Genomic DNA, 26080 nt, shown 5'->3' on the forward strand with positions numbered 1-26080 from the left:
TACGACCTGTTATTTTACGAATGTTTTCTAGCTGAATAACTTTTTCATTTTGTGTTTATTGCATTATTACTACTTGTTTAAAATAGACTAAATTGTCTGTTTAAAACGACCTAATGTGCTCCGCGTAGTCTACCTACGGACATGCTGGCACTGTATTTTGGAGTAGTCACGCCTCCTTCGATTCACAGCGAACAGATTTCAACTGGTTCCTCCCCCCCATTTCCCGCCTAATTCCCCTCCTTGTATGGGCAATAGAATGCAGACGCAGTCAAAGCTTCGGTTCCGTATGTAAATTGGTTTGATTGAAGAAAATCAGAAAATGGTGGAATTGCCAAACGCGCATGCGTAAACATTTCGACTACTCCTAGGGAGAACTTCAAATGTGTCCTGTTCGCGTCCTCGCTTCCTTCTCAAAACCCATTGGATGAGAGAGCCAGAGGTCTCGCCCCTCTGACATTTTCCTCCAATGGGTTTTGAAAACAAGTTGTGGAGAGAGGACGCGAGCTAAAACAATTGAGATTCTCCCCCAGACCCGCAAGTAAAACGGCAACATCCGAACGGTGTGGAGGTTAATGGTGTATTCATTGTTACATGAGTTTAAATAGGTTACTAAAGACGTTTTGTATAACTATTACAACTCATTCATCATTGACTATAAATCAAGGTAAGGACATTACTTTGTTTCAATAGAATTGGCTGTCTGTCAAGCTTCACACTATGCCTGAAGTTATTCGAGGATGTAGGCTATTTAACATGGTTAAATATCTCTAAAAAGCCATTCAAACGTTTCTTTCTTATTCTAAATTGTTTTAAACTTTTTGAGTTAATTCATGTTTATTTCAGTGTTTTGTTAGCGAATGACAAACCCTGGAAATGGTATTCGTGTTGGGCGCTCATTTCTTCTGCTTGGCATCCAGTGACAATGAATGCTCACATTCTTTGATCAGGACTAGAGTCCTACAAATGTTTTGTTTTTGTGCAACACAATTCTAACCTACACTGTTATAAAATAGTTACTTAATTTTTATTTTCTTCAAATAGCATCAATAGGTTATGTAGACTAGGCTGGTTTCGTTTTCAAAAGACACCATACCGCCGCATCAACAAAACCTTCAATGCAAACAGTGTAGGCTAGAATACTTGTCTAGGAGTTAATCATTTCGTTGTGTTATAACCTTTTTTTATTTTATTAAGTTACGATTACAATCTGAGTAAAATATTTTGGGTTTCGTTTGTGAGTGACATTTGAGTGGTAGGTGGGTGTGTGGCTCAGCGCCAAACATGCCACTGGTCCCATTCCAATATTGTTCAACTCTATAACTTGTTTGCATGCATGGACTGTTGTTCAGGTCTTCTATCCTTAAATAATTAACACTTGTGTTAATAAACTTCCCAAAAGTAGGTAGCAACCAGCTTCTCTGAAATGTGCGTGTGTTTACAGTCCGGCCGTGGGTTTGGAACCTTCCCACTGCGCACTGACGCACAATAATTCGGAAAACAAAGACATGGAGAACGATGCAGCAGCGGTGTTGAGTGTCACGTGGTAGTAGTTATTGTTTTTGGGTGTTTTTACGAACTGGTAGAAGCAGCATTCGTACCCGTAAGGTCAAATTGTGTCTGAATATAGATGCTGCTTATGATGCAGGAGAACCAGAGGGGACCATGCTTTCTCGGTGGGTGGTGATCGACACATGCAAGTCTTTTTTTTATTTTTTATAATAATGTTATTCTAAAAACCAGTCGACAATGCAATGGTTCTTTTCATTTGAACTAATTATTGGTGAAAACGATTAAAAGCAGTTATTTTGAACGTAGTAAATTTCGCAAGCACATCACCGCTTCAGTGTACAGTTGGAACCATGCCGCCCCGCCTACATCCTTCGAAGCATGTTGGCTATTAGGCATATATAAAATCTGCAAAAAAAGAAACGTCCTCACTGTCAACTGCGTTTATTTTCAGCAAACTTAACATGTGTAAATATTTGTATGAACATAAGATTCAACAACAGACAAACTGAACAAGTTCCACATATGTGACTAACAGAAATGGAATAATGTGTCCCTGAACAAAGGGGGGGGGGTCAAAATCAAAAGTAACAGTCAGTATCTGGTGTGGCCACCAGCTACATTAAGTACTGCAGTGCATCTCCTCCTCATGGACTGCACCAGATTTACCAGTTCCTGCTGTGAGATGTTACCCCACTCTTCCACCAAGGCACCTGCAAGTTCCCAGACATTTCTGGGGGGAATGGCCCTAGCCCTCACCCTCCGATCCAACAGGTCCCAGACGTGCTCAATGGGATTGAGATCCGGGCTCTTCGCTGGCCATGGCAGAACACAGACATTCCTGTCTTGCAGAAAATCACGCACAGAACGAGCAGTATGGCTGGTGACATTGTCATGCTGGAGGGTCATGTCAGGATGAGCCCGCAGGAAGGGTACCATATGAGGGAGGAGGATGTCTGTAACGCACAGTGTTGAGATTGCCTGCAATGACAACAAGCTCAGTCTGATGATGCTGTGACACATCGCCCCAGACCGTGACGGACCCTCCAACTCCAAATCGATCCCGCTCCAGAGTACAGACCTCGGTGTAACGCTCATTCCTTTGACGATAAACGCAAATCTTACTATCACCCCTGGTGAGACAAAACCGCGACTCGTCAGTGAAGAGCACTTTTTGCCAGTCCTGTCTGGTCCAGCGACGGTGGGTTTGTGCCCATAGGCAACGTTGCCGGTGATGTCTGGTGAGGACCTGCCTTACAACAGGCCTACAAGCCCTCAGTCCAGATTCTCTAAGCCTATTGCAGACAGTCTGAACACTGATGGAGGGATTGTGCGTTCCTGGTGTAACTCGGGCAGTTGTTGTTGCCATCCTGTACCTGTCCCGCAGGTGTGATGTTCGGATGTACCGATCCTGTGCAGGTGTTGTTACACGTGGTCTGCCACTGCGAGGACGATCAGCTGTCCGTCCTGTCTCCCTGTAGCGCTGTCTTAGGTGTCTCACAGTACGGACATTGCAATGTATTGCCCAAGTCACATCTGCAGTCATCATGCCTCCTTGCAGCATGCCTAAGGCACGTTCATACAGATGAGCAGGGACCCTGAGCATCTTTCTTTTGGTGTTTTTCAGAGTCAGTAGAAAGGCGTCTTTAGTGTCCTAAGTTTTCATAACTGTGACATTAATTGCCTACGTCTGTAAGCTGTTGCATGTTCATTAATTGTTTATGGTTAATTGAACAAGCATGGGAAATGGTGTTTAAACCGTTTACAATGAAGATCTGTGGAGTTATTTGGATTTTTACGAATTCTTTGAAAGACTGGGTCCTGAAAAAGGGACGTTTCTTTATTTTTGGTTGCGGTTACGTCAGAGCTGGTATTATACAATCGTTTGTGCGCTAAAGATTTACGACTGGTCCTGCTGACCACATGTATGGCTTTTAGTGTATAATTTTATATATATATATATGAGGTAGGCTACTACATTCACCGCGGTTAGCTTAACCTTTTTACGTCTTTGGCACGATTAAACAAAAAAAGCTTCAATCACGATGCATCAACTCCCTCTTATCCATTTCCACATCATAATCGGATCTGTGACCACGGACAATCGAGCATCACATGGATGCTACCACATGCCCGCATCCCTGCTTTAGAGAGTCGGGACCACATGGCTTTTTGTTGCATCAGCACCGTGGTTGCATAACAGCGTCACAGTACATGGCCAGGCTGTGCTGTTCTGGTCTCATTGACGTGATAACCTAGTTCTCTCTGTCTGGAACTCTGGGCCGTGCAAGCATTAAGGGGGCTCGTCTCCACAGGGATTGTGTGATGCTGGCCTATGAGTGTATAATGTTCATAGTAATGCATGAACAGGGCCATAACCAGGGTTTTAGTGAGGTCCTGAAGCTCATTTACTGCTTTTCTATACAATTAAAACACTTAAAAATGCTATTTGGAGAACAACAAAAATGATTTGGGCTATTATAATCGTGGCTGCTATAGGTTGTTTCACCTCAGTCAATCTACAAACACAGCCTATTAGCTATACAATTGTAATGTTTAGGGGGGAAGTATGATGAATGATTCACACTGTAGCATCAGATGAAATGGAAACTTATTAACTTTTTTGCTAATATTCTTACAGAGTTTCTCAAAAGACCGCCCCACATGAGGCACTGACTCCAAGTTTGGGACCCACTGTACTAACCTCTCTGAGTGCTTCCTCTGCGTTCTCCTGCACACGTGCCTCAGCCTCACCACACCACTATCTGTCTCAGTAGCCGACTTACTGTCTTTAAAGCAAAGTTATAACTAATTAGTCAAATAAAAATGATCCTGTTGAGGTAGGCTCCGTTTAACGGTAGCTGGTTTGGTAATTCTAGCCAGAACACTTAAACGTTACCGCAATAGAAGTCTCTCCCGGTAGCTAGCCACCTGACTGACATATCTATAAGAAACGACTTACCAATTCTGCAGTCATTCTTCGAGAGTTGTTTTGTTTATTTGGGGGATCTGTAGACAGGAGTCGTGGGGCGGTTTTAAAATTGTATTTTTTTTTCACATTAGACAAAATGACCGAGGTCCGGACCTCTATGTCCTCGTATGTAGTTACGGCCATGTGCGTGAATTATGAAGACTGTTATTCCATGCTGTTGTGAACTGAACTCTCATGAACAGATGGTACAGGGACAGGAAACTCTTATGAACAGTCACCCGACCTGTATACTGTTGAATCAGTGATTAGGCTATCCTCTCCAAGAAATAGACCGATGGGTGTGTCATCATAATTCTTGCCAGATTACATATCATATCCATAGACTGTACATAAACATATGTGAGTGTAAGCTATCATTGCTTCATTTCTGTATCTCCTGTATGTCCCAGATGTTTGGCTTCCACAAGCCTAAGATGTACCGGAGCCTAGACGGTTGCTGTATCTGTCGGGCCAAGTCTTCCAGCTCCCGCTTCACCGACAGCAAGCGCTACGAGAGGGACTTTCACAGCTGCTTCGGGTGAGTGGACCACTCCTCTATACACTGGCTCATACCCAGAGCTCAGACCCTGGGCAGGTCCAGCTCTCAGCCTCCCTCTGCAGCTCAACTCTGGGGGTAGAGAGGTCTGAGGCCTTAAGACTTTCTCTGTCAGATTTGGACAGTAAAGTCATCACGTTCTTTTTAGGATTTTTGCCAATGCTCATTCTCATGACTATGCGACCCCTTGTTATAGCCATGCACTCTGTAATGCAATTAGATATTTATTCCATTTTGGAGACAGTTTTTTTGTTTTAACTCCCAATGCAATAACCTAAATAATTGAGTGTTTTACCAATGGAGTTTATCAAACTAGGACATTTTTGTATGAAACCAGAATTGAAAGAGTTTTACATCCTCACCTTGTCACTCTGCCTCTCCGCTATTGGCCGGGCCAGTATGCGTCAGTCCATTGCTATGGTAACCGGTGATGTGAGTCAACAGGAGAAGCGTTCTGGCAGAAAATAGCTCTGACCGACTCCCACTGACTGGAGCAGGGATAATAATAACCATACGCTGAGCTTCAAGGCTGTCATCATTCATTCTCTCTCACACACACACCTCTCTCCATATGAAACTCATCCTCATTCTCCCCCCTATAATGTGTCCCTCCAGGCTGAGTGAGATGCGTTTTGGGGAGATCTGTAATGCCTGTGTTCTCCTGGTGAAAAGGTGGAAGAAACTCCCAGCTGGATCCATAAAGAACTGGAATCATGTAAGGCCTCTCAAAATCCATCCATACTCCGTCATACTCCCATCCACTCTCAGTATTCCAAATAATAAGTCTTAAGACAACACTTACAGGGGGTGACTGACGCAACACCTGTAGGTGTATAATAACCACTTTTCCTTAGATACAGTACACCCTGTTTGTTTGCTGTCCTATAGGCCATTCTATACATTCATGCAGTTACCTTGGAAACAGACATCCAGCCTGCTCTGATGTCACTCAACCCTTCTCTCCCGTTTCACAGGTTGTTGATGCTAAAGGTTCAGGGTCAAGCTGGAAGACGACAGTGAGGTCCAAGAAGATGAAGAGAGCCAGGCCAAGCCAGATCAGCCGAGTGCAGAAGGGGCTCAAGAGACACAGTAAGCAGCTGATGCTCTGTCTCTCGGCTACGCTGCCTTGTGCAGTGCAAACTTTGGTGTTTCAAAAGTAAATGTATCACAACTCTTCTCTCCATTATTTATCCTTCCTAAAGGGCTGTCAAACAAGAGACCTTGATTGATATTTTTGGACTAATTCCAAAATTAATATTACAGATGTTTATCTGAACCATGCCTGCTATGTTATAAATAAGTTGAGAAGAGTTTCTGATTGTGCTCTGCCTGGCCCCCACAGACTCTGACGCCCACAGCAGCACCTCCAGTGCCTCCCCTGCCCATTCTCCCAGCTACAGCAACCAATCAGACGAGGGCTCGGATGTGGAACTCTCACCAGGTGCCACCCACTCGCCAGTCTTCTCTTTCCTGGACCTCACCTACTGGAAAAGGTAATGGCCGGTCTGGTGGAATCAGGGTCATATTTATCAGGCACCAAAAAGACTGAAACTAATGAGGAACTACATGAACTTGTCCAATGAGACACTCGTTTTCTGTTGCAAAATGCCTTGCTACGGTGTACCCAAATGAATACATCCCATGTTATACTCCAACAGTTTGGGTTCAGATGCTGTATTTCCTCATAATTAATGCATCATTAAAGACAATACTGTGCAGCCGTATTCATCAACCTGGCCAAGGCTTCGACTCTGTCAATCACCACATTCTTATCGGCAGACTCAACAGCCTAGGTTTCTCAAATGACTGCCTCGCCTGGTTCACCAACTACTTCTCAGAGTTCAGTGTGTCAAATCGGAGGGCCTGTTGTCCGGACCTCTGGCAGTCTCTATGGGGGTCCCACAGGGTTCAATTCTCGGGCCGACTCTTTACTCTGTATATACCAATGATTTCGCTATTGCTGCAGTTGATTCTTTGATCCATCTCTACGCAGACGACACCATTCTGTATACATCTGGCCCTTCTTTGGACACTGTTAACTAACTTCCAGACGAGCTTCAATACCATACAACTCTCCTTCCATGGCCTCCAACTGCTCTTAAATGCAAGTAAAACTAAATGCATGCTCTTCAACCGATCGCTTCCGGCACCTGCCTGCCCGTCTAGCATCACTACTCTGGACGGTTCTCACTTAGAATATGTGGACAACTAAAAATACCTAGGTGTCTGGTTAGACTGTAAACTCTCCTTCCAGACTCACATTAAGCATCTCCAATACAAAATTAAATCTAGAATCAGCTTCTTATTTCACAACAAAGCATCCTTCACTCATGCTGCCAAACATACCCTCGTAAAACTGACTCTCCTACCGATCCTTGACTTCGGCGACATCAATTACAAAATAACCTCCAACACTTTACTCAACAAATTGGATGCAGTCTATCACAGTGCCATCTGTTTTGTCACCAAAGCCCCATATACTACCCACCACTGCGACCTGTATGCTCTCGTTGGCTGGCCCTCGCTTCATATTCGTCGCCAAACCTACTGGCTCCAGGTCATCTATAAGTCTTTGCTAGGTAAAGCCCTGCCTTATCTCAGCTCAATGGTCACCATAGCAGCACCCACCCGTAGCACGCGCTCCAGCGGGTATATTTCACTGGTCACCCCCAAAGCCAACTCCCCCTTTGGCTGCCTTTCCTTCCAGTTCTCTGCTGCCAATGACTGGAACTAATTGCCAAAATCACTGAAGCTGGAGACTCATATCTCCCTCTCTTACTTTAAACAGCTGTCAGGGCAGCTTACAGATCACTGCACATGTAAATAGCCCACCCAACTGTGTAACTCTGTGTTTGTGTCACACTGCTTTGCTTTATCTTGGCCAGGTCGCAGTTGTAAATGAGAACTTGTTCTCAACTGGCCTACTTGGTTAAATAAATGCGAAATAAAAATGAACTCCTTAGCCCTATTTAATCCTCCTTCATGGTACATTTTGTTTGATTTGATTCCCTCACTCGCTATAGTGCTTTGCTGTCTTGACCGTCCTCTGTGGGTTTTAGGCAGAAAGTGTGCTGTGGCATCATCTACAAGGGACGCTTCGGAGAGGTACTCTTAGACCCCCACCTCTACAAGCCCTGCTGCCAGAAGAAACGACAGCACGAGCCAGGAGAGGAAGAAGCACAGGCGAGCAGAGCGACCGTGATGCGGCCCGCCCCACCGAACAGCCCCCCTCCCCCCCAGGATAAAGAAGATTAGGGGGGGGGGGAGGAGAGTGGGGATTTGATGTCATAATGTCACATGACACTCTACGGAAGTCAGATGGAGACCGTTGGGATTTTATGACGTCCTGGAGCGCTCTCAAGACAGTCTACTGGGATTGCTTTCTATTCAAGAGCAGCTGGACTACTAATCAAATGTTGTGTTCTGTACCAGGATGCAGTGAGGTTTGTTCTGTTATATCTGTTAACAAATATCGACTCTTTCTCTCTGAGTGCTATGAGATTGTGAATATTCACTATTTGGTTTCAATATGAAATGCTGGATTCACAAAAGCTGCGTGAGAAATGGCGACCTCTGGAGCTGTTCCTTTTTATAGTAGGATAGAGCCATATCCATTAGGATAGAGAACAGCCTTCCACACTTTGCCTTCTCCTGTCCTGTACCCCACACATATATGTGTGCGTGCAAACACACACGTTGGCCCTGGTCACATTCTGAAAGGATGTATTCTATTTCTTAATTTTTTTCTTCACTTTTCTTTCCCTTACGCAACATGGTCACTGATCAGACATCTAATATTGTTAGGGTAAAGCTGTAGAAAATGTTATTTGACAAATTATGTCAGAGGTGTGAAAAGTGGGAAGAAATGATGTAATTTTAAAGAATTTGTCCAGAGCCTTATTCTTTGGTAAAGGGACACGTGTACACAAAATATCATATACACCCTTGATTGTGTACTCTCTGTTGGGATATTGATACTATACTCTTTCCAGTGCACATTTCATATTAGAGTTTGTAATATGTAAGGCCAGTGATCTTGTTCATTGTCTATGAATGTGCTTTGTACGTACATCCAAACATTTTAAGGGAGCCTATAGTGTGCCCTCTAAGCAGTGATCTTGACGTAAGCGATCGCCAGTCCTCATCTGAACCAATATAAGCTAAAACCCACAAGCTGACCTTGGAGCAGCACTTTTTGAGCACTTCCTATCTCAGTCTACGGACCAGTTTCATTTAGTTTCCTAGCCCCTTAGAGCATATCTGAAGGTGATGGTATAGTGGACACTTATTTATTCCTTTCAGTTCTGTGAACACAAACAGGGATCTGGGAAGGGGCTAAGATGCTAAATGGAACTAGGCCTATGATGTCAAGACTGGCTGAGTGGGCCAACCAAAAAGATTCCCTGGTTTTCTCCTATTGAGAGTTTTGATGCCTTTTAATTGTACTTTAGGTTTGACGCCTTCCAAGAACTGTTCAAGTCCTGCAGGGCTCGGTTGTACAAATCCGTCTACATCTTTTGCATGATGACCTTAGGGGTGAAATAATAACACTATTTTTGTCTGTCACTTTGCCTCTGTTTGGTGCAAAATACTGTACAGTTCTGAATATATTTTTGTATATAAATGGACAAGACTACAACGTAGTGAATAGGCCACCAACATTTAGTTCTTAGTATATGTCCCAAAACTGTCATGGCTATTGAGGCTGGTTCTATACAATTGTCAGTACAAGGTAACTTTAATCTAAACCCCTCCCACATCCCTCATGTAGGCTACTTCTGTCTTCACTTTTATTTCAAGAAATGTGTTTTCTTGTTCTGTACCTCATGCATATTCACTACTGTTCATATAATTTAAATGTTCTTCAAACCACGGTAAGATTTTTTTGAAACTGACATTGTCTAGGCATTTTATTCTACAGTGAAATAGACTCAAGCCTGTATTTACATTGCATGTGGGGGGGGGGGTGTATTGCAGATCTCTGTCAATGCATGTGTGCACCCTAATTGTGGACATTCAGTCAATGTATTTGTTATATTAGTATCTAGATGTGCAAGCTCACATGCCAAATTAATGCAAACTCATTCTGTAAGCTATCATGTTCAATATACAGCATTTTATTCTCTGCATATGGTTAATATTAGCACTGAGTGTAGACAAAACACTTCCTATTTCCATGACACAGACAGACCAGGTGAAAGCTATGATCCCTTATTGATGTTATCTGTTAAATCCACTTCAATCAGTGTAGATGAAGGGGAGGAGACAGGTTAAAGAAGGATTTTTTTTTAAAGCCAAGAGACCATTGAAATATGGATTGGGTATGTGTGACAGTCAGGGAGAGAATGGGCAAGGCAAAATATTTGAGTGCCTTTAAACGGGATATGGTAGTAGGTGTGAGACGTACTGGTTTGAGTGTGTCAAGAACTGCAACGCTGCTGGGTTGTTTACGCTCAACCGTTTCCCGTGTGTATCAAGAATGGTCATCCAGCCAACTTGACACAACTGAAGCGACGCATTGGAGTCAACATGGGCCAGCATCCCTGTGGAACACTTTCGACTCCTTGTATAGTCCATGCCCTGAGGAATTGAGGCTTTTCTGAGGGTAAAAGGAGGTGCAACTCAATATTAGGAAGGCGTTCCTCATGGTTTCTACACTCAGTGTATGACGACAGCTATTTCAACATACAGATGGTCACCATGGTTTGATCAAAGCTTTACTACGCAACCCTATTTGTAATGTATTTATGTATAAAGGCATCAGACATGGACTTTTTTTATGTTCCTTTAATCTTCAGGTTTGATTGAATGTTAGGGAAAGTGGTCATTTCTCTTTGTTAATTTATTTGTATGTGTTTATTATTTTTTGGTTATTGTTGACTATTTTTATTACTTTCTCCTGTAACCTACCATAACCGTTGTTCTATTAAAGTTCAGGGGGCTTATACTATTGAATTCACATTATGTAAAATGTTGCCATATACTGTGATATGGATTGTATCAAAACTATACTGTTACTCATAGATTGGTTTTTGTTTATGTAAACAAACTAGGTGTTATTCTCCTGAGATCTCCTTTACGGCTGTAGAATGTGCTTATTTTATCTGTGGTAGTGCTACTCCCCTGTGGGAGATATGCACTGTTATTTATCTGTCTTGGAAAGTCCTAATTATTTCTCAAAGCTAATTTTGTATTTTTATACACAATTGAAACTTGTTCATTAAATGTAGTTTTGCTTTTGAGCATCAGTCTTTTTTTTTTTTTTCTCTGGAATATGCCTAATTGTTTTGGCCAGATATGCATCTTTACACAAAAGCCATGAATCTTCTTGAAGCGTTGTCCCTTTTAATCCAAGGATACAATAGCATGGCTGAAAAGTATAACTAACTATAATGCCATTGAAAGATGACTAGTTCAATGATTGTACTTCGACTATACTGTCTGAACCAGCCATCATGAAGACGGTCTAAATTAGACACAAAATAGTACTATCATACTGTATTATAAAGGCATGTGTGGCCCTTGGTGATGATTTGGGGAAAAGTTTGTTGGGGAAAATCAAAAACCCAATAACGACTAACTGGAAAGAGGCAGGGCCCTTCCTAGTAGAAAGGGTGCACACCTGCATTCATTAGTCATCTTCCCACCAACCAAACCAGTTCAACAGAGTCCTAAAGATGCTTGTGTAGTGTAGCCCAAATGTTTATATTTTTTTGTATTTAACTATGTTTTTATCTAAGAGTTCTAATTGGAGGCCATATTTAAAGCCTGTATCATTGCTACAGCCTGAGTGATTAATACTGATTTGTTGCTAATTTTGTAGTAAGCGTGTAGAATCTTTCAGTTCAATTCCTTTATTGCCCACGCGAAGATGCCCTGTTTTGACATGGTTTCTGTTTTATAGTAAAACCATCTGTCATCATCCTCAAACAAACCATGTTTTTTTTCTGGTCATAAAACTATTTGAATAATGATGTATTGTGGGAAATCCAGGCTTTATAAAGTAGGCTAGTCTCTATAGGACACTTTAAAATGTGCAGTTTTGTCACATCACAATGCCACAGATGTCTCAAGTTGAGGGAGTGTGCAATTGGCATGCTGACTGCAGAAATGTCCACCAGAGCTGTTGCCAGAGAATTTAATGTACATTTCTCTACCATAAGCTGCCTCCAATGTTGTTTTAGAGAATTTGGCAGTACTTCCAACCGGCCTCACAACTGCAGACCACATGTAACCACGCCAGCCCAGGACCTCCACATCTGGCTTTTTCGTCTGTTGGAGGGCGCTGAGGAATATTTTTGTCTGTATTAAAGCCATTTTGTGGGGAAAGACTCATTCTGATTGCCAGGGGATGGCTCCCCAGTGGGTGGGCCTGGATGCCAAGTGGGTGAGCCTATGCCCTCCAAGGCCCAGCCATGGCTGCACCCCTGCCCAGTCATATGAAATCCATAGATTAGGGCCTAATTAATTTATTTAACTTGACTGATTTCCTTATATGAACTGTAACTCAATAGAGTCTTTGAAATTCCTTGCATGTTACATTCATATTTTTGTTCAGTTTACATGGACATTCTTTTTTTATAACTACCTTATCTCTGTACCCCACACATACAATTTGTAAAGTCCCTCAGTCGAGCAGTACATTTCAAACACAGATTAAACCACAAAGACCAGAGAGGTTTTCCAATGTCTCACAAAGAAGGGCAACTATTGCTAGATGGGTACAAATAAAACAAGCAGTTATTGAATATCCCTTTGAGCATGGTGAAGTTATTAAATACACATTGGGTGGTGTATCAATACCCAGTCACTACAAAGATACAGGCATCCTTCCTAACTCAGTTGCAGGAGAGGAAGGAAACCGTTCAGGGATTTCACCATGAGGCCAATTTTAAAACATTTAAATGGCTGTGATCTGCAAAAACTGAGGATGGATCAAAATTGTAGTTACTCCACAATACAAACTAACCTAAATGACAGTGAAAAGGAAAAACAGGCCAAATATACGAGTTGCTAACCAAAACAACGTTGATGTTCCTGTGGCCTAGTTACAGTTTTTACTTAAATTAGCTTGAAAATATATGGCAAGATTTGAAAATGGCTGTCTAGCAATGATCAACAACCAACTTGACAGAGCTTGAAGAATTTTAAAAAGAAAATTGTGCAAATATTGTACAATCTAGGTATGAAAAGCTCTTAGGCTTACCCTGAAAGACAGCTGTAATCACGGCCAAACGTGACTCTTAACATGTATTGACTTGGGGTTGTGAATACTTATAGACATGTCTGTATTTCATTTTCAATAAATTAACTACAATTTCTAAAAATATATGTTGGGTGAGATTTTGATTTTTATGTAATCCATTTTGAATTCAGGCTGAAACACAACAACATATGGAATAAATCAAGGGGGATGAATACTGTCAGAAGGCAATGTATGAACACTTCATAAGACATGAAAACAATGTTCAGAATGACAGGAAATTGGCTTTAAAAGTGATTGCTTTATATTCTTCTAAACATCAAACAAAAATAATAGGACAAAACTGACTGAAGCATCCTATTAACTTTTCATAGGAATCAAAATCCTCTTGTAGCCTCATTCTAGATTAGAGGTAAAGTTATTTGTTCAATTCCACCATTTCCTTGTAGTCCTTCATTTTCTTCATTTCATGCACTCGTGTTATTTACACACTTACGTTTCTTTTGTCTTTATATGCCTCTATTTAGTAAAAAAAAAAATTTTTTTATTTATTTTCCTCTGTGACAATGTATTTTTTATTAATTCAATGGCAGTTCTTATTTTAAACCGATTTCTAGGCCTTTTCTTCCGCTTCGAAAGCTGTCCCTATAATGTATATGGTCTCATCACTGAGTTATAGACTATAAAGTGTCTTTGGCTGTGCTAGTAAGTTGTTTTCATCTATAACTCTTTGCTAGGTAAAGCCCCGCCTTATCTCAGCTCACTGGTCACCATAGCAGCACCCACCCGTGCTACTCCAGCAGGTATATTTCACTGGTAACCCCCAAAGCCAATTCCTCCTTTGGCCACCTTTCCTTCCAGTTCTCTGCTGCCAATGACTGGAACAAATTGCAAAAATCACTGAAGCTGGATACTCATATCTACCTCTAACTTTAAGCACCAGCTGTCAGAGCAGCTCACAGATCACTGCACCTGTACATAGCCCATCTGTAAATAGCCCATCCAACTACCTCATCCCCATACTGTTATTTATTTTTTGCTCCTTTGCACCCCAGTATCTCTACTTGCACATTCATCTTCTGCACATCTATCACTCCAGTGTTTAATTGCTAAATTGTAATTATTTCGCCACTATGGCCAATTTATTGCCTTACCTCATTTGCACACACTCTATATAGATTTTTCTATTGTGTTATTGACTGTATGTTTGTTAATTCCATGTGTAACTCTGTGTTGTTGTTTGTGTCGCACTGCTTTGCTTTATCTTGGCCAGGTTGCAGTTGTAAATGAGAACTTGTTCTCAACTGGCCTACCTGGTTAAATGAAGGTGAAATAAAAATAAATATGTTATAATTGTTCTTGTTCCATTACTCAATTATGACATTTAACAAACTAAACATTACAATTGTAAAAATCCAAACCGGTGGGTGGATGAATTACCGGTGTAGCCCACTAGGTATATAGTAAATAAAAAAATATACAGTTTATACGATTTACCGCCCTTCCTAAATTGGTGTTTGAGTTGGATGCGCGTGCAAAGCAGGTGCTATATGACGTCACGTCGATGTTCTGTGCCCCAGCAGTCAGTTCTGTGCCCCCCCCCCTCTACCTTTCCAAACAAAACAAACTTGAAAATTCTAACATATATTTTATGGAAAATATATTTCTGTTTCTGAACGATGTATGCTGCCTTCTTGACAACAAGACCCGGCGGCACAGATTACTGATCGATTTGAGAAGGTCGCTTCTCCCTCCCCGCTTTTGCCCATTCATTCACGGGCCATAGCCCGGTGCAATTAGGCCTAATCGAACTCCCTCAATGTTTGGGCGTAGAAAGGTAGGCCTATATAAAGGTATGAGTTCGCACTCGTTTCCCTCTGTAAACTAACATCACTGTTTGGACGGGTTAGAGAGGGCTACCAGTACTTTATTTGGTGCTTGGATAGCACGCGTCGGGATTTGCAGCAACAGCATTTTCAACACACACACAACCAGCCACGAGGTTAGTCAGCTGTTTTCTGAACGTGGCACTTGTTTTTGTCAAGGATGACGACATGGGTTTTCAATTTATAATGTTTACAGATTTTTCAAGAACTCCATTCAAGTTGTATAATTATGGTTTAAGAAATGCAGTATTCGAGTTGCTGTTCATTCTTATAATTTTGGTTTGGGATGTGTTTGGGGCATCTGTGCTGTGTAGAGAGAGTAGGCTTTTGAAGAAGAGATGCTTGCAGCGGGCACGGCGGGTCTGAAGGATATGATACCGATTAAGCTGGAAGCGTTTTATAACATTACGTAGAATGAACATCCCCGACTGATTCCCAAACAACGTTTAAAAAAACACACAACTTTAAGCATGAGATGAATACCGTCGGCGACACAAAATGCGCACACATTGGGTATGTGTTTGGGAATACATTTTTAAATAACCATTGTTTTAACGACTTGTTTAACGTTGTCGCGTGCTATGTGAGTTATATCTGCTGTTTCAGGGTTCTCGTATTAAAATAAATCAACACCGTATGTAATCACACCGGCTGTGCAATGGCCAAAAATGCGCTATCACGGGTTTGGCAATCACCCAGTGGCGGTTGAGGCTAGCGCGTTACTGGAACATTATCACATTTATGGAAACTCATAGCAGGAAAGTTTAATTGGGGGGGGGGGCATATTTAAAGCAACATCTGATAGTGATGATGCAAGAATATCACACATTTCATGGCCAACATTTTCATCCTATGGACATCAGTCACGACCATTACCTGTTCTGTCTTGAACCCCCTCCAGCGAGGATCTGAACATGGTGCAGCTGTCTCCATCCCCAGCCCGGGATGTGTCCCCTTCACCTGAGTGCTCCGAGAAGGGGAGGCAGGGGAGCCCGAAGGCAGCTAGCCCCAAGATGGGCTCCCCTGGTGGGCTGAGTTCTCTCCAGCTAGCCCTGGCAGCCTCCACCAACATCTACCAGGGCTACGAGAGTTACATCGAGGACGGCCTCATCTGCCTCAAGCACAAGATCCGCAACCTGGAGAAAAAGAAGGTAGGATGGATGACTTGACATAATTAGGGGTTTGGTGGGTTTGGTAGGAGGAGACTTTACCATTCCTTTCAGGGTTTCCTGCATGTTACCATAAAATGAAGACATTAAGTGTTTGTATCCACAGATTAAATTGGAGGACTACAGGAAGCGTTTGAAACATGGGGAATCACTCAATCAAGACCAGATAGTAAGAACAGGCTTTCTAATTGTGGTAATAAAAACAGTACATTTCTTTCAACCAAAGGATTGAGATGTTGCCTTGTCTTTTGAACTCTTTCAATGCGTGTCAGGATGCAGTGGAGAAGTATGATGAAGTGATCCACAACCTGCAGTTTGCCCAGGAGCTGCACAAGACCCTTGGGGGTTTAACACAGGAAGTAAGGATCTCTGTTAGCCATTGCTTGTCATAGTGCTGCTGTGTGTATGAATGGGGATTGGAGAGAAGCTCCGCATGCATTCCTTTTGGTAGACCAGGTGTAGTTTTTTATGCATAGTCAGAATAACGCTTCTCCGTTCATATCAAGCACCTGATAATAGGTTAATGAGGGTAGAAAGGGTATGACGTATTGGATTGGAGTCCAGCCTCGTCAATGGATTGTACACTGGTGGCTTTAGCCCATTACAGAGCTGATTTGGGAGTGAGAACACTGCTGTTCCATTCTGCTGCTTGAATGCCTTGATTTGTTTTCATGGTTAGTTTTGACTTTCCCTGCTTCTAAGTGCATGGTCAGATAGTGTCAGTAATGTAGAACTATTAGCTGGTCAACAGATACCTTTTTTTTGTCCAGATTCATGATGAATCATCTTGTATTTTTGCAAGACAATAAAGTCCATTATCTTGCACCCAATCCAGACATTTGAAATCCACAACAGCCAGTCGATTGGCCTAGGTCTAGTGATCAGACCTCGGTGTAGGAGTATTTTGGGGATTGGTCCATAGAATCCATCTAACACCCCCCCCCCCCCCCCCTAGCTGCTAAAGGCCCAGAAGAAGGCATTGAAGAAGGAGCAGATGGCCAAGCAGGAGGTAGAGAAGAGGAGGCTGTGCGTAGTGCTGCAGGTTAAGTTCCTCCTGCAGACCCTGCTGCAGCACGAACACATCAGGAAGGACCTCCTCTCTGCCCGCAACCCCCAGCTCCAGGTTGCAGAGCTACAGAGCCTGCTTGAGCTCGCTGAACTACTGGGGGTGAAGAGGGACAACAATGTGAGGTACTGGGGAATAGATGTGCGCACCACATGTGGTGGTTTATTTCTGTATTATCAAATTAGGAGAGACAAACCTTTCACACAAGTAGTTTAAGTATAACTCTGACATCTTTAATAATAAGAGCTTTACAATAGCAATGACTTTCAACGATTCACCATTTTCTTATGATCCGTTGAGTGACAACACAATGGCTACTGAGATCTTTTATAGCAAAGATCCAGATATCATTCGCTATAAATTATCGTTCTATTTGGTCCCTAAAACGAGGTTCTAATCTCGTTCCTGGTACTTCATAGCACAAAAACACCAACTCATCCAATGGCATAACTCAATTGTCAACCCTAGATACTCCCATCTCAAGTAAAACCCCTTCTTGACTCCACTCCTGGACAAGCTCACTGAGGGGAGTGAGCCTCTAGGTCATACAGTATCCCAGGATAAGTGCAACATCAGAGAGGACATCCAATGGTTCCAGACACTGCCATACACCTCCCCCCAATGCCAATGGAGGGAGTGACTTGCGCACAGACATTGTGGAGACAAGTAATTGTGACCCGTTAATCACGCCATCCCTTCACATGGTTTAAGAATAGGTAAAGACACATTCACATATGAAGACAATGTTCCATCCTGTCCTCTTCCCTTTCTGATATTCTGCATAGCACCAGAAACATGTAAAAGACAAGCCTGACCTCTCCCCTCTCTGGGCCCCAAGTGACTGAGCCCCAGCTGAGGGAAGAAGTGCAACTGCCAACACCAGAGTCCAAAGGGATACATTCTAATAACAAGTATATCACATAAGCATATTATGCAGATAAGACATCTTAATTATCTATGTTACCCAACTCATTCTGACTCATCCACCACACACACACCCCACACACACATTATGTTGGACTTGAGGGACAACAGCATAAGTTACTATGAAACGCACTCTCACACGTCTGTGTTGATTGAAGACTAGTCTGATCCCCCTCTACTGTGTCCCAGTTTGGAGGAGCAGATGGAGAGCGCAGCCCTGGTCTATCTGGACCTGCTGGAGGGGAAAAATAAAGCAGTAGCCGGAACCACCTGTGAGTTTAAAGACTACCTGTCCTGTACCTTTTTAAACACCTGCACAGATACTACATTTACTATGACTGGTGTCCTCAACTTTATCTGCCATTTGCTGAACTACTTTAGCTGCCGTGTTTAAAATGCATGCCTTTAAATGTTTCCAGACAAGGTCCTGAAGGCTAAGTTGGCGAAGCTGATGGATTGTGGGTACTTTGATTGTGTACCGCCGCCTCCGAGCAATAGTCCCAAGGAAGTAGAGGTTCCCATGACCAAGAAGACGGTGTCTCAGACAGCCAGCCTCTCTAGTAAGTCTACAACAGTGCCACTATTCTTATTCAAAAGCTACTTATCAGACTGGCTATAGAACAATGAATGTATACAACATTTTGTCATTTAGCTGGATGTTATTTTGCCTTGCAGCCCTAATGACGTCAAACCAAAAAGACATGCCTAGCAGAGAGGTAAGAACCTCTAACATTTCCTGCAAGTTGTGCCACTACTTTTTCAACATTCAACCAGCCTTCTCCTTTTTATGTTATTTACCTGAATGCACTGTGGATATCGTACTGTTGTGGTGATAGTCTGTGGGTGATGCCAGTTTCTTAACAGACACTACCTGCCTGACACAGACCCCAATGGGTGTCGAGACACTCCCGTTACTCAGAACTGGAAGGCTGAGTTCCAGGCCATGAAGGAACAGGAGCCACCGGACTCGTGGGATATGGAGTCGGACTCCACTCAGCCTGTAATCCAGAAACCATGGAGAGGGGCGGCTGTCTTCATCTCCAAAGTGCCGGTTACTACCAAGAAACAAAATGCTGAACCCAAACAGGTGAGATATTCTTATACCTGAACTCTCAGGGCAGTTGGTACTTGAGACTAGTTGTGACCTCTAATAATGGGCAAGATTGGGCTAGCTGATCTTAGTTCAGATCAATCATACAACTCAATGACTGTTTCCCCAGAGAAGAGTGAAGTCTAAAAGGGAGCGGGACGCCACAGCTGTGAGTAGACTCTTGCATCTCTTAGGTATGATGGACCTGTCTATATTACTCCATCACATTGTAATTTCCATCAGGCACTTCGTGTGGACACCCCTGTGGAGGTGTTCAACTCCCAGTCTTCCTTGCCCAAGGACCCCATCCTGCGCAAGCAGCAGCTGGAGGACCTGATGACCAAGATCAGAGGCTCCTTCAGCTTCATGCAGGTACAGTACTCCTCAGAGATAACTTCCAGGTGAAAAGTCATGGATCATTTCCAATGTTCCACCTGGGTCGGATTTACCACGGGGCACTGCGTGAAAAATAAGTTTCTTATTGGTTAAGTCCATGTAGTCCCTCAATGTTTAAGTCTGTTTTATTGGGTATCTAATAAATACAATGCTGGATTAATCCCCTGTCTCCAGGATTCTCTTCTGGATGGACAAGGATCACCCACTAACGGCCATCCTAGACTGGGCCGGCGTGCCTCTGGATCCCCCTCTCCACTCGGTAGCCTACCACAACAAAGTTGGTATTTAAGTGGGTGACTTCAAGCAGAACAGTCAATACTTAACAGATGTTCTACCTCTTATTCTCAACAGTACAGAGAGAGTCAAGGAGAAGCCCAGTGGACCATCTCCCCAAAACACTGCATGTAAGATCTGGAGAAGTGTGTGTGAAATGGCACCCTATTCTAGTGCACTAATTTTGACCAGGACTCTGTTATTTAAGCTTTTGACTGTTGAAGTAAGTATTTTAAGATGAATATTTTTGTCCTCTCTCAGTCCACTCCATTGCCTTCTAAACTCCTCCCTGTTGATGACGAACCCAATCTGACCAATGGCGAGGGGGGTTGTCTAGAGAGCTGTGACCTGGACCTAACTACAGAGGACCTAGCTCACGTCATAACCATTGTAAGAACACCCCTATCTGTTAAATGAGACCCATTAAAACAATGACATTTTCTTCTTTTAGATCCACAATTGTTATAAAGCACAATGGTTGTCCTCTCCAGGATCCATGTCTGCTGCTGTCTGAGAGTGAGACTGCCTGCCCCTCTCCTCCTCCCTTCTACCGTAGGGAGTCTTCCATGTCCATCACCCTGGATGAGAAGACCTCTACTCGGGTAAAACAACTCATTCCCTGAACATGTAGGATCGGCAAGTCTAAAGTGCATACTATTCTGATTTTGTTTAAGTCTCCCTTGACAGTATTCCCTATCTGTACCCAGACTACCATCTCTGAATCTGGGAAGCAATCCCCCTGTAACGGGGTGGTGCCTCCTTGTACCCCAACCCCCACCCCCACCCAGGGGCAGCTGTTTTCTACCCCTCCCAGCAGACGTACACTCAGCATGGTCCCCTCTGTTCCCTTCCAGACCATGCATTCGGTAAGTCTACCCTACCACACTTTTAACGTGTTCATAGAATGGGCAACAGGCTTTGGTCTGAATACCCATAAAATACACTCCTAGGTAGTATTTGAGGGACATTTTAGTATGAGTCTTGGTTTTGTTTTGTCTCTGAAGGTATTCAAGGTGAACGCCCCCTTACTTCCGACTGGAGACTTTAAATCTGATATTATCCCCTATTCGGACTCCAACGACCTGTGCTATGTCACCACCAGCACCCAGACCCCACCAGAGTTCGCTCCCCTGGAGGACGAACACCTACAGTCAGGTATGCCAGAGTTGTGTTCATTAGGGCAGGGAATAGGAAACGTTTTGCAATGGAAAACTCAAATTAGTTTATTGGGCAAGACCAGGGGTGTATTCAATACGCAAGAAATACATTTCTATTGGACATTCAGTTGGGTCCCTCCCTGTTGTCGTTTGGTTCTTATATTGGTAAACGGTTTCCATTGCAAGACGTAATGAATACACCCCTTGTTTGTCTGTTTTCTTCTTAATGAATATGACCAAGTCTACTCTTATTTCTCTCCCTTGGGCAGTGAACCAGTCTGAATGTCTGGTGGGTAGTGGTGGGCAGATCTTCCTGTCCCCTAGCCAATCAGGTGGCACCATGGGCCGTTCTGACCAATCATACTACAGAGGATCTGTTAGAGGTATTGCACGTGGTGGCAAGGGGCTGGCACACTCCTACTTTCGCTCTTCTGGTGGGCACAGAGGTATTTATCCTCTTTTCTCTTGTCTTCTCCCTTCCCTCAATCCCATCTTTCATCCTTTCCCTCTATCCTATCTTGTTCTGCTTATGCATGTCTCCTACTGATTCAGATTGAGCTTCTAAACCTGAAATGGATTGGATCAAGTAAACTTTACTCTGTTGCCTCAAGTTTCCACATGACCTTATCTTAATATTACAAGGTTTTGCGTTAGCCTTCACAACCCAATTTTTATCTGTCCCCTTCCCCTTGGGTTTGATGGTTTTCGGGCTGGTCTGTGCTCCCCAGGAGGAAGCTTCATCCCCCAGGCTCACTTGTACGGCGCTCGGGTAAGACACTGTGCGCACATTCAGGAAGCAATCAGATATTGTATGTACATTTAGTATAGATTGCTGAAGTGATATGTTTAGAGGTTTTGACTTGTCTAGTGGTGTGTTCTTCACCATTAGGACACTGGCTACCAGCACAGCTACAGGCGTGGTGGAGGCAATGCAGGACAAAGGCACAATGGTGGTAAGTTCACGTCATTCTTCTGGCTTGATACAAAATCTGATTGGTTGGGTATTTTGGGGGCTTAGTTAACTGGCATTTGATTGGTCCTCCACAACAGGTTGGAGTGACTCCTCCCAGGTGAGCAGCCCAGACCGGGAGGGCAACTACTCCCTGGTGGACTCCGCCCACGGCGACTCACTGCAGGGTGTTGGCATGGACCTCACCCCCCAGGTGACCCCTCATGCCCTGATGCATGTACCCATGTACCCGCTCCCCCAGCATCCCCAGCCCCTCCGTGTGGCCTTCACAGCAGCCCGCACAGCCAACTACACCCCGGGCACCCTGGACCAGCCCATCGCCTTTGACCAGCTCCACAGCAACCTGGGGGAAATGTTCAACACCAATGTGGGTCGTTTCACCTGCCCAGCCAACGGCACCTACGTCTTCCTCTTCCACATCCTCAAGCTGGCGGTCAACGTGCCGCTCTACGTCAACCTGATGCGCAACGACGAGGTGATGGTGTCTGCGTACGCCAACGACGGGGCTCCGGACCATGAGACGGCCAGCAACCACTCCATCCTGCAGCTGTACCAGGGAGACCAGGTGTGGCTGCGGCTGCACCGCGGCTCTATCTATGGCAGCAGCTGGAAGTACAGCACATTCTCTGGCTTCCTGCTCTACCAGGACTGAGCTTTTGTGGCCTCTTGAGCCAACATGGAGGAGAGAATATTGCTTTGCACTTACAAGGAGAAACGGACATTTTCCATTTCATGTGGTCAGACTGCATACCCACCCAGTGCTGGGTTCATTGCCTACCCCAGTCCTTGAGTATATGGGGTGTGTTCATTATTCAAACCTTTAAGGATCACCCTTTTGTTTACCCTGTAAATTGCAACCACTAATTACTTCTGGGTCACTAAGGGGTTGAGGGGAAGAATTCCTGCTGGCTTGACCTTTCATGACCCATAATGTGAGCATTTTCCCACGAATGTGGTTTTTGGTTATGGTGCTTAGAGACCGACACTCCATTTTCTGACTAAAACTGTTAGATTGTGAATAGTTGTTACACATTATCCCAGAAAGCTGCCTCTACTATACACTGCTGCTGCTGTATTGGGTGTCACACTTTTAGTTCTAGTAGCAGGTCCGCTTTAGTTACAATGTGTCAGGTCTCTAAGACCTTAAATGAAATGTTATGAATTGGTGGCTTTTTGTTTGTTTTCTGAATGACTGGGTAAATTCATTGAATGGCTAATGTATGGTTGGCAAAATCTGAATTATAATGGACTGTACTTGACAATGCTAAGCACTTTAAATGCATTCTGTGCTGCCTTGCTGTGTGGGGTGATCAGGGTAAAATGGTTGGTTAGGTGTATTGTGTCTGATTCTGAACACTAAAGGCCATATTGTCTATGGAGATGTGATCCCTCAATGTGCCTGAATAAAACAATGTTTCAGCAGTTGATAAGAGTTGCGTTCTGTTTTTGCGTGGCACCATTTCTTCACTTGTAGGGGTTGGTCCATCCATTTAGTTAGCAGTAGGCTATGGCATTGTATCTCAATTGATAAATGCATTTTATATGCTGTACAGTTCTACTTGACGACATGCATCTTCAAATGTACAGTCCATGCGGAAAGGCGAGTATTAGTTAATTTTTCCAAAGGATATATTGTCATCTCTGCATGGTTTGTCAAATGATGTCACTCTTCACATTAGCACCTCAGCCTACAGATCAGTGAATGTATTACTGTCTGAGTAGTTGGCTATTCCTACAGGTATAATTACTGTTAAATTAATGTAAAATCTTAGGTTAGTGACAGAGGGATACTAGCAAATGGTAAGAAATACCGCTCAAGTGTGTAACGTCACAAGCATATTCCATGCACACTAAAAATACAATAGCTTTGAACTCTTTCAGTACAGCAGAGAAAGAGGCCAAGTGACCGAGACAACCGGTCCCAAAATCTGTCTTATGCAACAAATGGGTTTTTTATTTTATGCTCACCAAACAAGTCATTGTATGGCGGTCAATGAGTGTCAAATTTGGAGTTGTGCCTGTTCACATGTATCTGTCATCTCATTGGCTAGAATGGTCCCACGTGATCTTGCCGCCTCTCGACTGCCTTCCCTTTTTTATGACACTTCTTTCCGTTGTTAGAGCGGCCACTTGAGTATCTGGTTAATATAATGGATAATTGTCTTTCAGTGCATTTATATGGTGTTGAGTATATTACATTGTAGTGTATAACACAATCACATTTTATAGGGTATGAATAACGTGACATTGACACACTTCTACTTGAGAATAGCTTTCTGTGTCACAATACATTTTAATAGTGTATAGAGTACATCTCAAATGCTGGTGTTCCCCTGCTCAGACGACGATGCATTCCAGACTAAGGAAAAGACCTCCATTTTTGGCAGTTAAATGTAACAAAACATCAAATGCAATTGTTTTAACACATGTTTACTAGCATGATCACTGTACTTTTAGTTTATGGTTGGCCATTTAGCCAATCGGTGTTTCTCAACGAGTTCGAAGCACATGAATGCATCCGACTGGTAGTTACCGCCTTCCCACTTGGTTAGAAACGCTGCATAACATATAGGTGGCGTTGCATGCATCAAACAATGGTAGCGCGCAGCGTCATCGACTGCTATCGACTGCCAGATTGCTGTAACATGTTAGCTGATATGTAAAATACCTATCCAGGTGTTGTAAGATCTGGCATGCATCAGCAACATCTGGGCAGAGGAACGTGCCCAAAATGTGGCATGCTGATACATAAAATACCTATCCAGGCATTGAAAAATCTGCCAGTCGTCGGCAAAGTCTAAGCAGAGAATTAGCTAAGTAACATGTCTGATCTGCAGAATATGCTTATATAATTGAACTGTTGATCTCTTATTAGAATGTCTCCCTTCGGATTCTGGTGTTGGCAGCTGCACTTCCTCATATGGGCCTCAGTCACATGTCCCTGTTGCTATACAGAATATCAAAAAGAGAATAGGGCAAAGGAGGTCAGAAGGGAACATTGTTTCCATAGGTGAATGTGTATCTAATATGAACCATGTGAAGGGATGGCGTGAGTAATAGGGAACCAATCACTTGTCTCCACAATGTCTGTGTGTCAGTCAACCTCTCCTTGGGCCTTGAGGGAGATTGTCCTCTCCCCTGGTTTCTTTTTTAGCAAGGTGGAGACTAAGTAACGAAATATGTCCTTTTGTGTTCTTAGTACTGAACAAAACAACAAGTTCTTTGTACTGGATGCCAAGTGCTGGCACAGGATGTGTGGGGTTGGTGTTTGGAACCATCTGAGGTTGCACCTATCTTGAGATGGTATATAACCCAGAGGCTCACTCCACTCAGTGGGCTCTCACTCCATTCACATTGTTGATGGTGTGACCAGCTCCCTTATCGATAGATTTTTAATAAAGTGAATATCTTGATTGATGATTGACCTCGACTCTCCTCATTATTGATTAAAATATCCACTACAAGAGGTACGTGCCCGTTGCATGCGTCAACCACTGGTTGCATGCCATGTCATCAATTACGCCGTCGGGCACCCGATTGCTGTAACATATGTGGTTAGCTGATATGTAAAATACCTATCTAGGCGTTGTAAGATCTGGCATGCGTCAGCAATGTCTGAGCAGGGGAACACCCTGGAGGGTAGCCTGCTCCTTATTGGCCACCACACACCTCCATCAAAAAACCAATAACAACCACCTGGAAAGAGGCAGGTCTTTGCTATAAAGGGTGCTCACCTGTATTCATTAGCCCTCTTTCCACCAACAACAACAGTTCAACAGAGTCCTACAGATTGTATACTGTAGAATGTACTATTGTGGTGGCCAATGTTAAGTATATCCCTACTGAAAATGTATATATTGTTTGTAACAGAACCTGGGCTAGCAGACACTAGCTAGCCCTCCAACCCGGCCTT

At 43.4% G+C, this 26080-nt stretch overlaps 2 protein-coding genes across 4 annotated transcripts; both read left to right on the forward strand.

The window, feature by feature from the left end:
• Positions 1-494: 494 nt before the first annotated feature.
• Positions 495-11275, forward strand: LOC106576164 (SIN3-HDAC complex-associated factor). Its single transcript, XM_014153126.2, has 6 exons — positions 495-664; positions 4888-5015; positions 5649-5748; positions 6008-6122; positions 6376-6526; positions 8093-11275. The coding sequence occupies exons 2-6, from the start codon at positions 4888-4890 to the stop codon at positions 8286-8288; spliced, it is 690 nt and encodes a 229-aa protein (XP_014008601.1). The 5' UTR covers positions 495-664; the 3' UTR covers positions 8289-11275.
• A 3630-nt stretch (positions 11276-14905) lies between these two features.
• LOC106576165 (caprin-2) lies at positions 14906-23592 on the forward strand. 3 transcript variants are annotated; one of them, XM_014153128.2, is made up of 21 exons: positions 14906-15238; positions 16024-16273; positions 16398-16460; positions 16564-16650; positions 17247-17482; positions 18471-18553; positions 18701-18841; positions 18957-18997; positions 19135-19368; positions 19502-19540; positions 19615-19743; positions 19942-20026; positions 20119-20171; positions 20302-20430; positions 20532-20642; positions 20748-20906; positions 21045-21195; positions 21467-21643; positions 21926-21966; positions 22087-22150; positions 22248-23592. In XM_014153128.2, the coding sequence occupies exons 2-21, from the start codon at positions 16037-16039 to the stop codon at positions 22817-22819; spliced, it is 2832 nt and encodes a 943-aa protein (XP_014008603.1). In that variant the 5' UTR covers positions 14906-15238; positions 16024-16036; the 3' UTR covers positions 22820-23592. The 3 variants fall into 3 exon arrangements, with proteins under 3 accessions (XP_014008603.1, XP_014008602.1, XP_014008604.1); XM_014153127.2 differs by lacking the exon at positions 14906-15238 and adding an exon at positions 15367-15635; XM_014153129.2 differs by lacking the exon at positions 14906-15238 and adding an exon at positions 15367-15635 and having other exon boundaries at positions 21467-21580.
• Positions 23593-26080: the final 2488 nt, after the last annotated feature.

This window comes from Salmo salar, chromosome ssa17 (assembly GCF_905237065.1).
Source record: "Salmo salar chromosome ssa17, Ssal_v3.1, whole genome shotgun sequence".
In the NCBI taxonomy this organism is placed as follows: domain Eukaryota; kingdom Metazoa; phylum Chordata; class Actinopteri; order Salmoniformes; family Salmonidae; genus Salmo; species Salmo salar.

Bases quoted from the DNA above. Each gene is read 5' to 3' on its own strand.
- LOC106576164 (XM_014153126.2), top strand. From the start codon at position 4,888: ATGTTTGGCTTCCACAAGCCTAAGATGTACCGGAGCCTAGACGGTTGC. The intron at 5,749-6,007 runs GTAAGGCCTCTC...CCCGTTTCACAG, and splicing joins CCATAAAGAACTGGAATCAT to GTTGTTGATGCTAAAGGTTC. The intron at 6,123-6,375 runs GTAAGCAGCTGA...TGGCCCCCACAG, and splicing joins GAAGGGGCTCAAGAGACACA to ACTCTGACGCCCACAGCAGC.
- LOC106576165 (XM_014153127.2), top strand. From the start codon at position 15,598: ATGAATACCGTCGGCGACACAAAATGCGCACACATTGG. The intron at 16,274-16,397 runs GTAGGATGGATG...TTGTATCCACAG, and splicing joins GCAACCTGGAGAAAAAGAAG to ATTAAATTGGAGGACTACAG. The intron at 19,369-19,501 runs GTGAGATATTCT...CTGTTTCCCCAG, and splicing joins AAAATGCTGAACCCAAACAG to AGAAGAGTGAAGTCTAAAAG.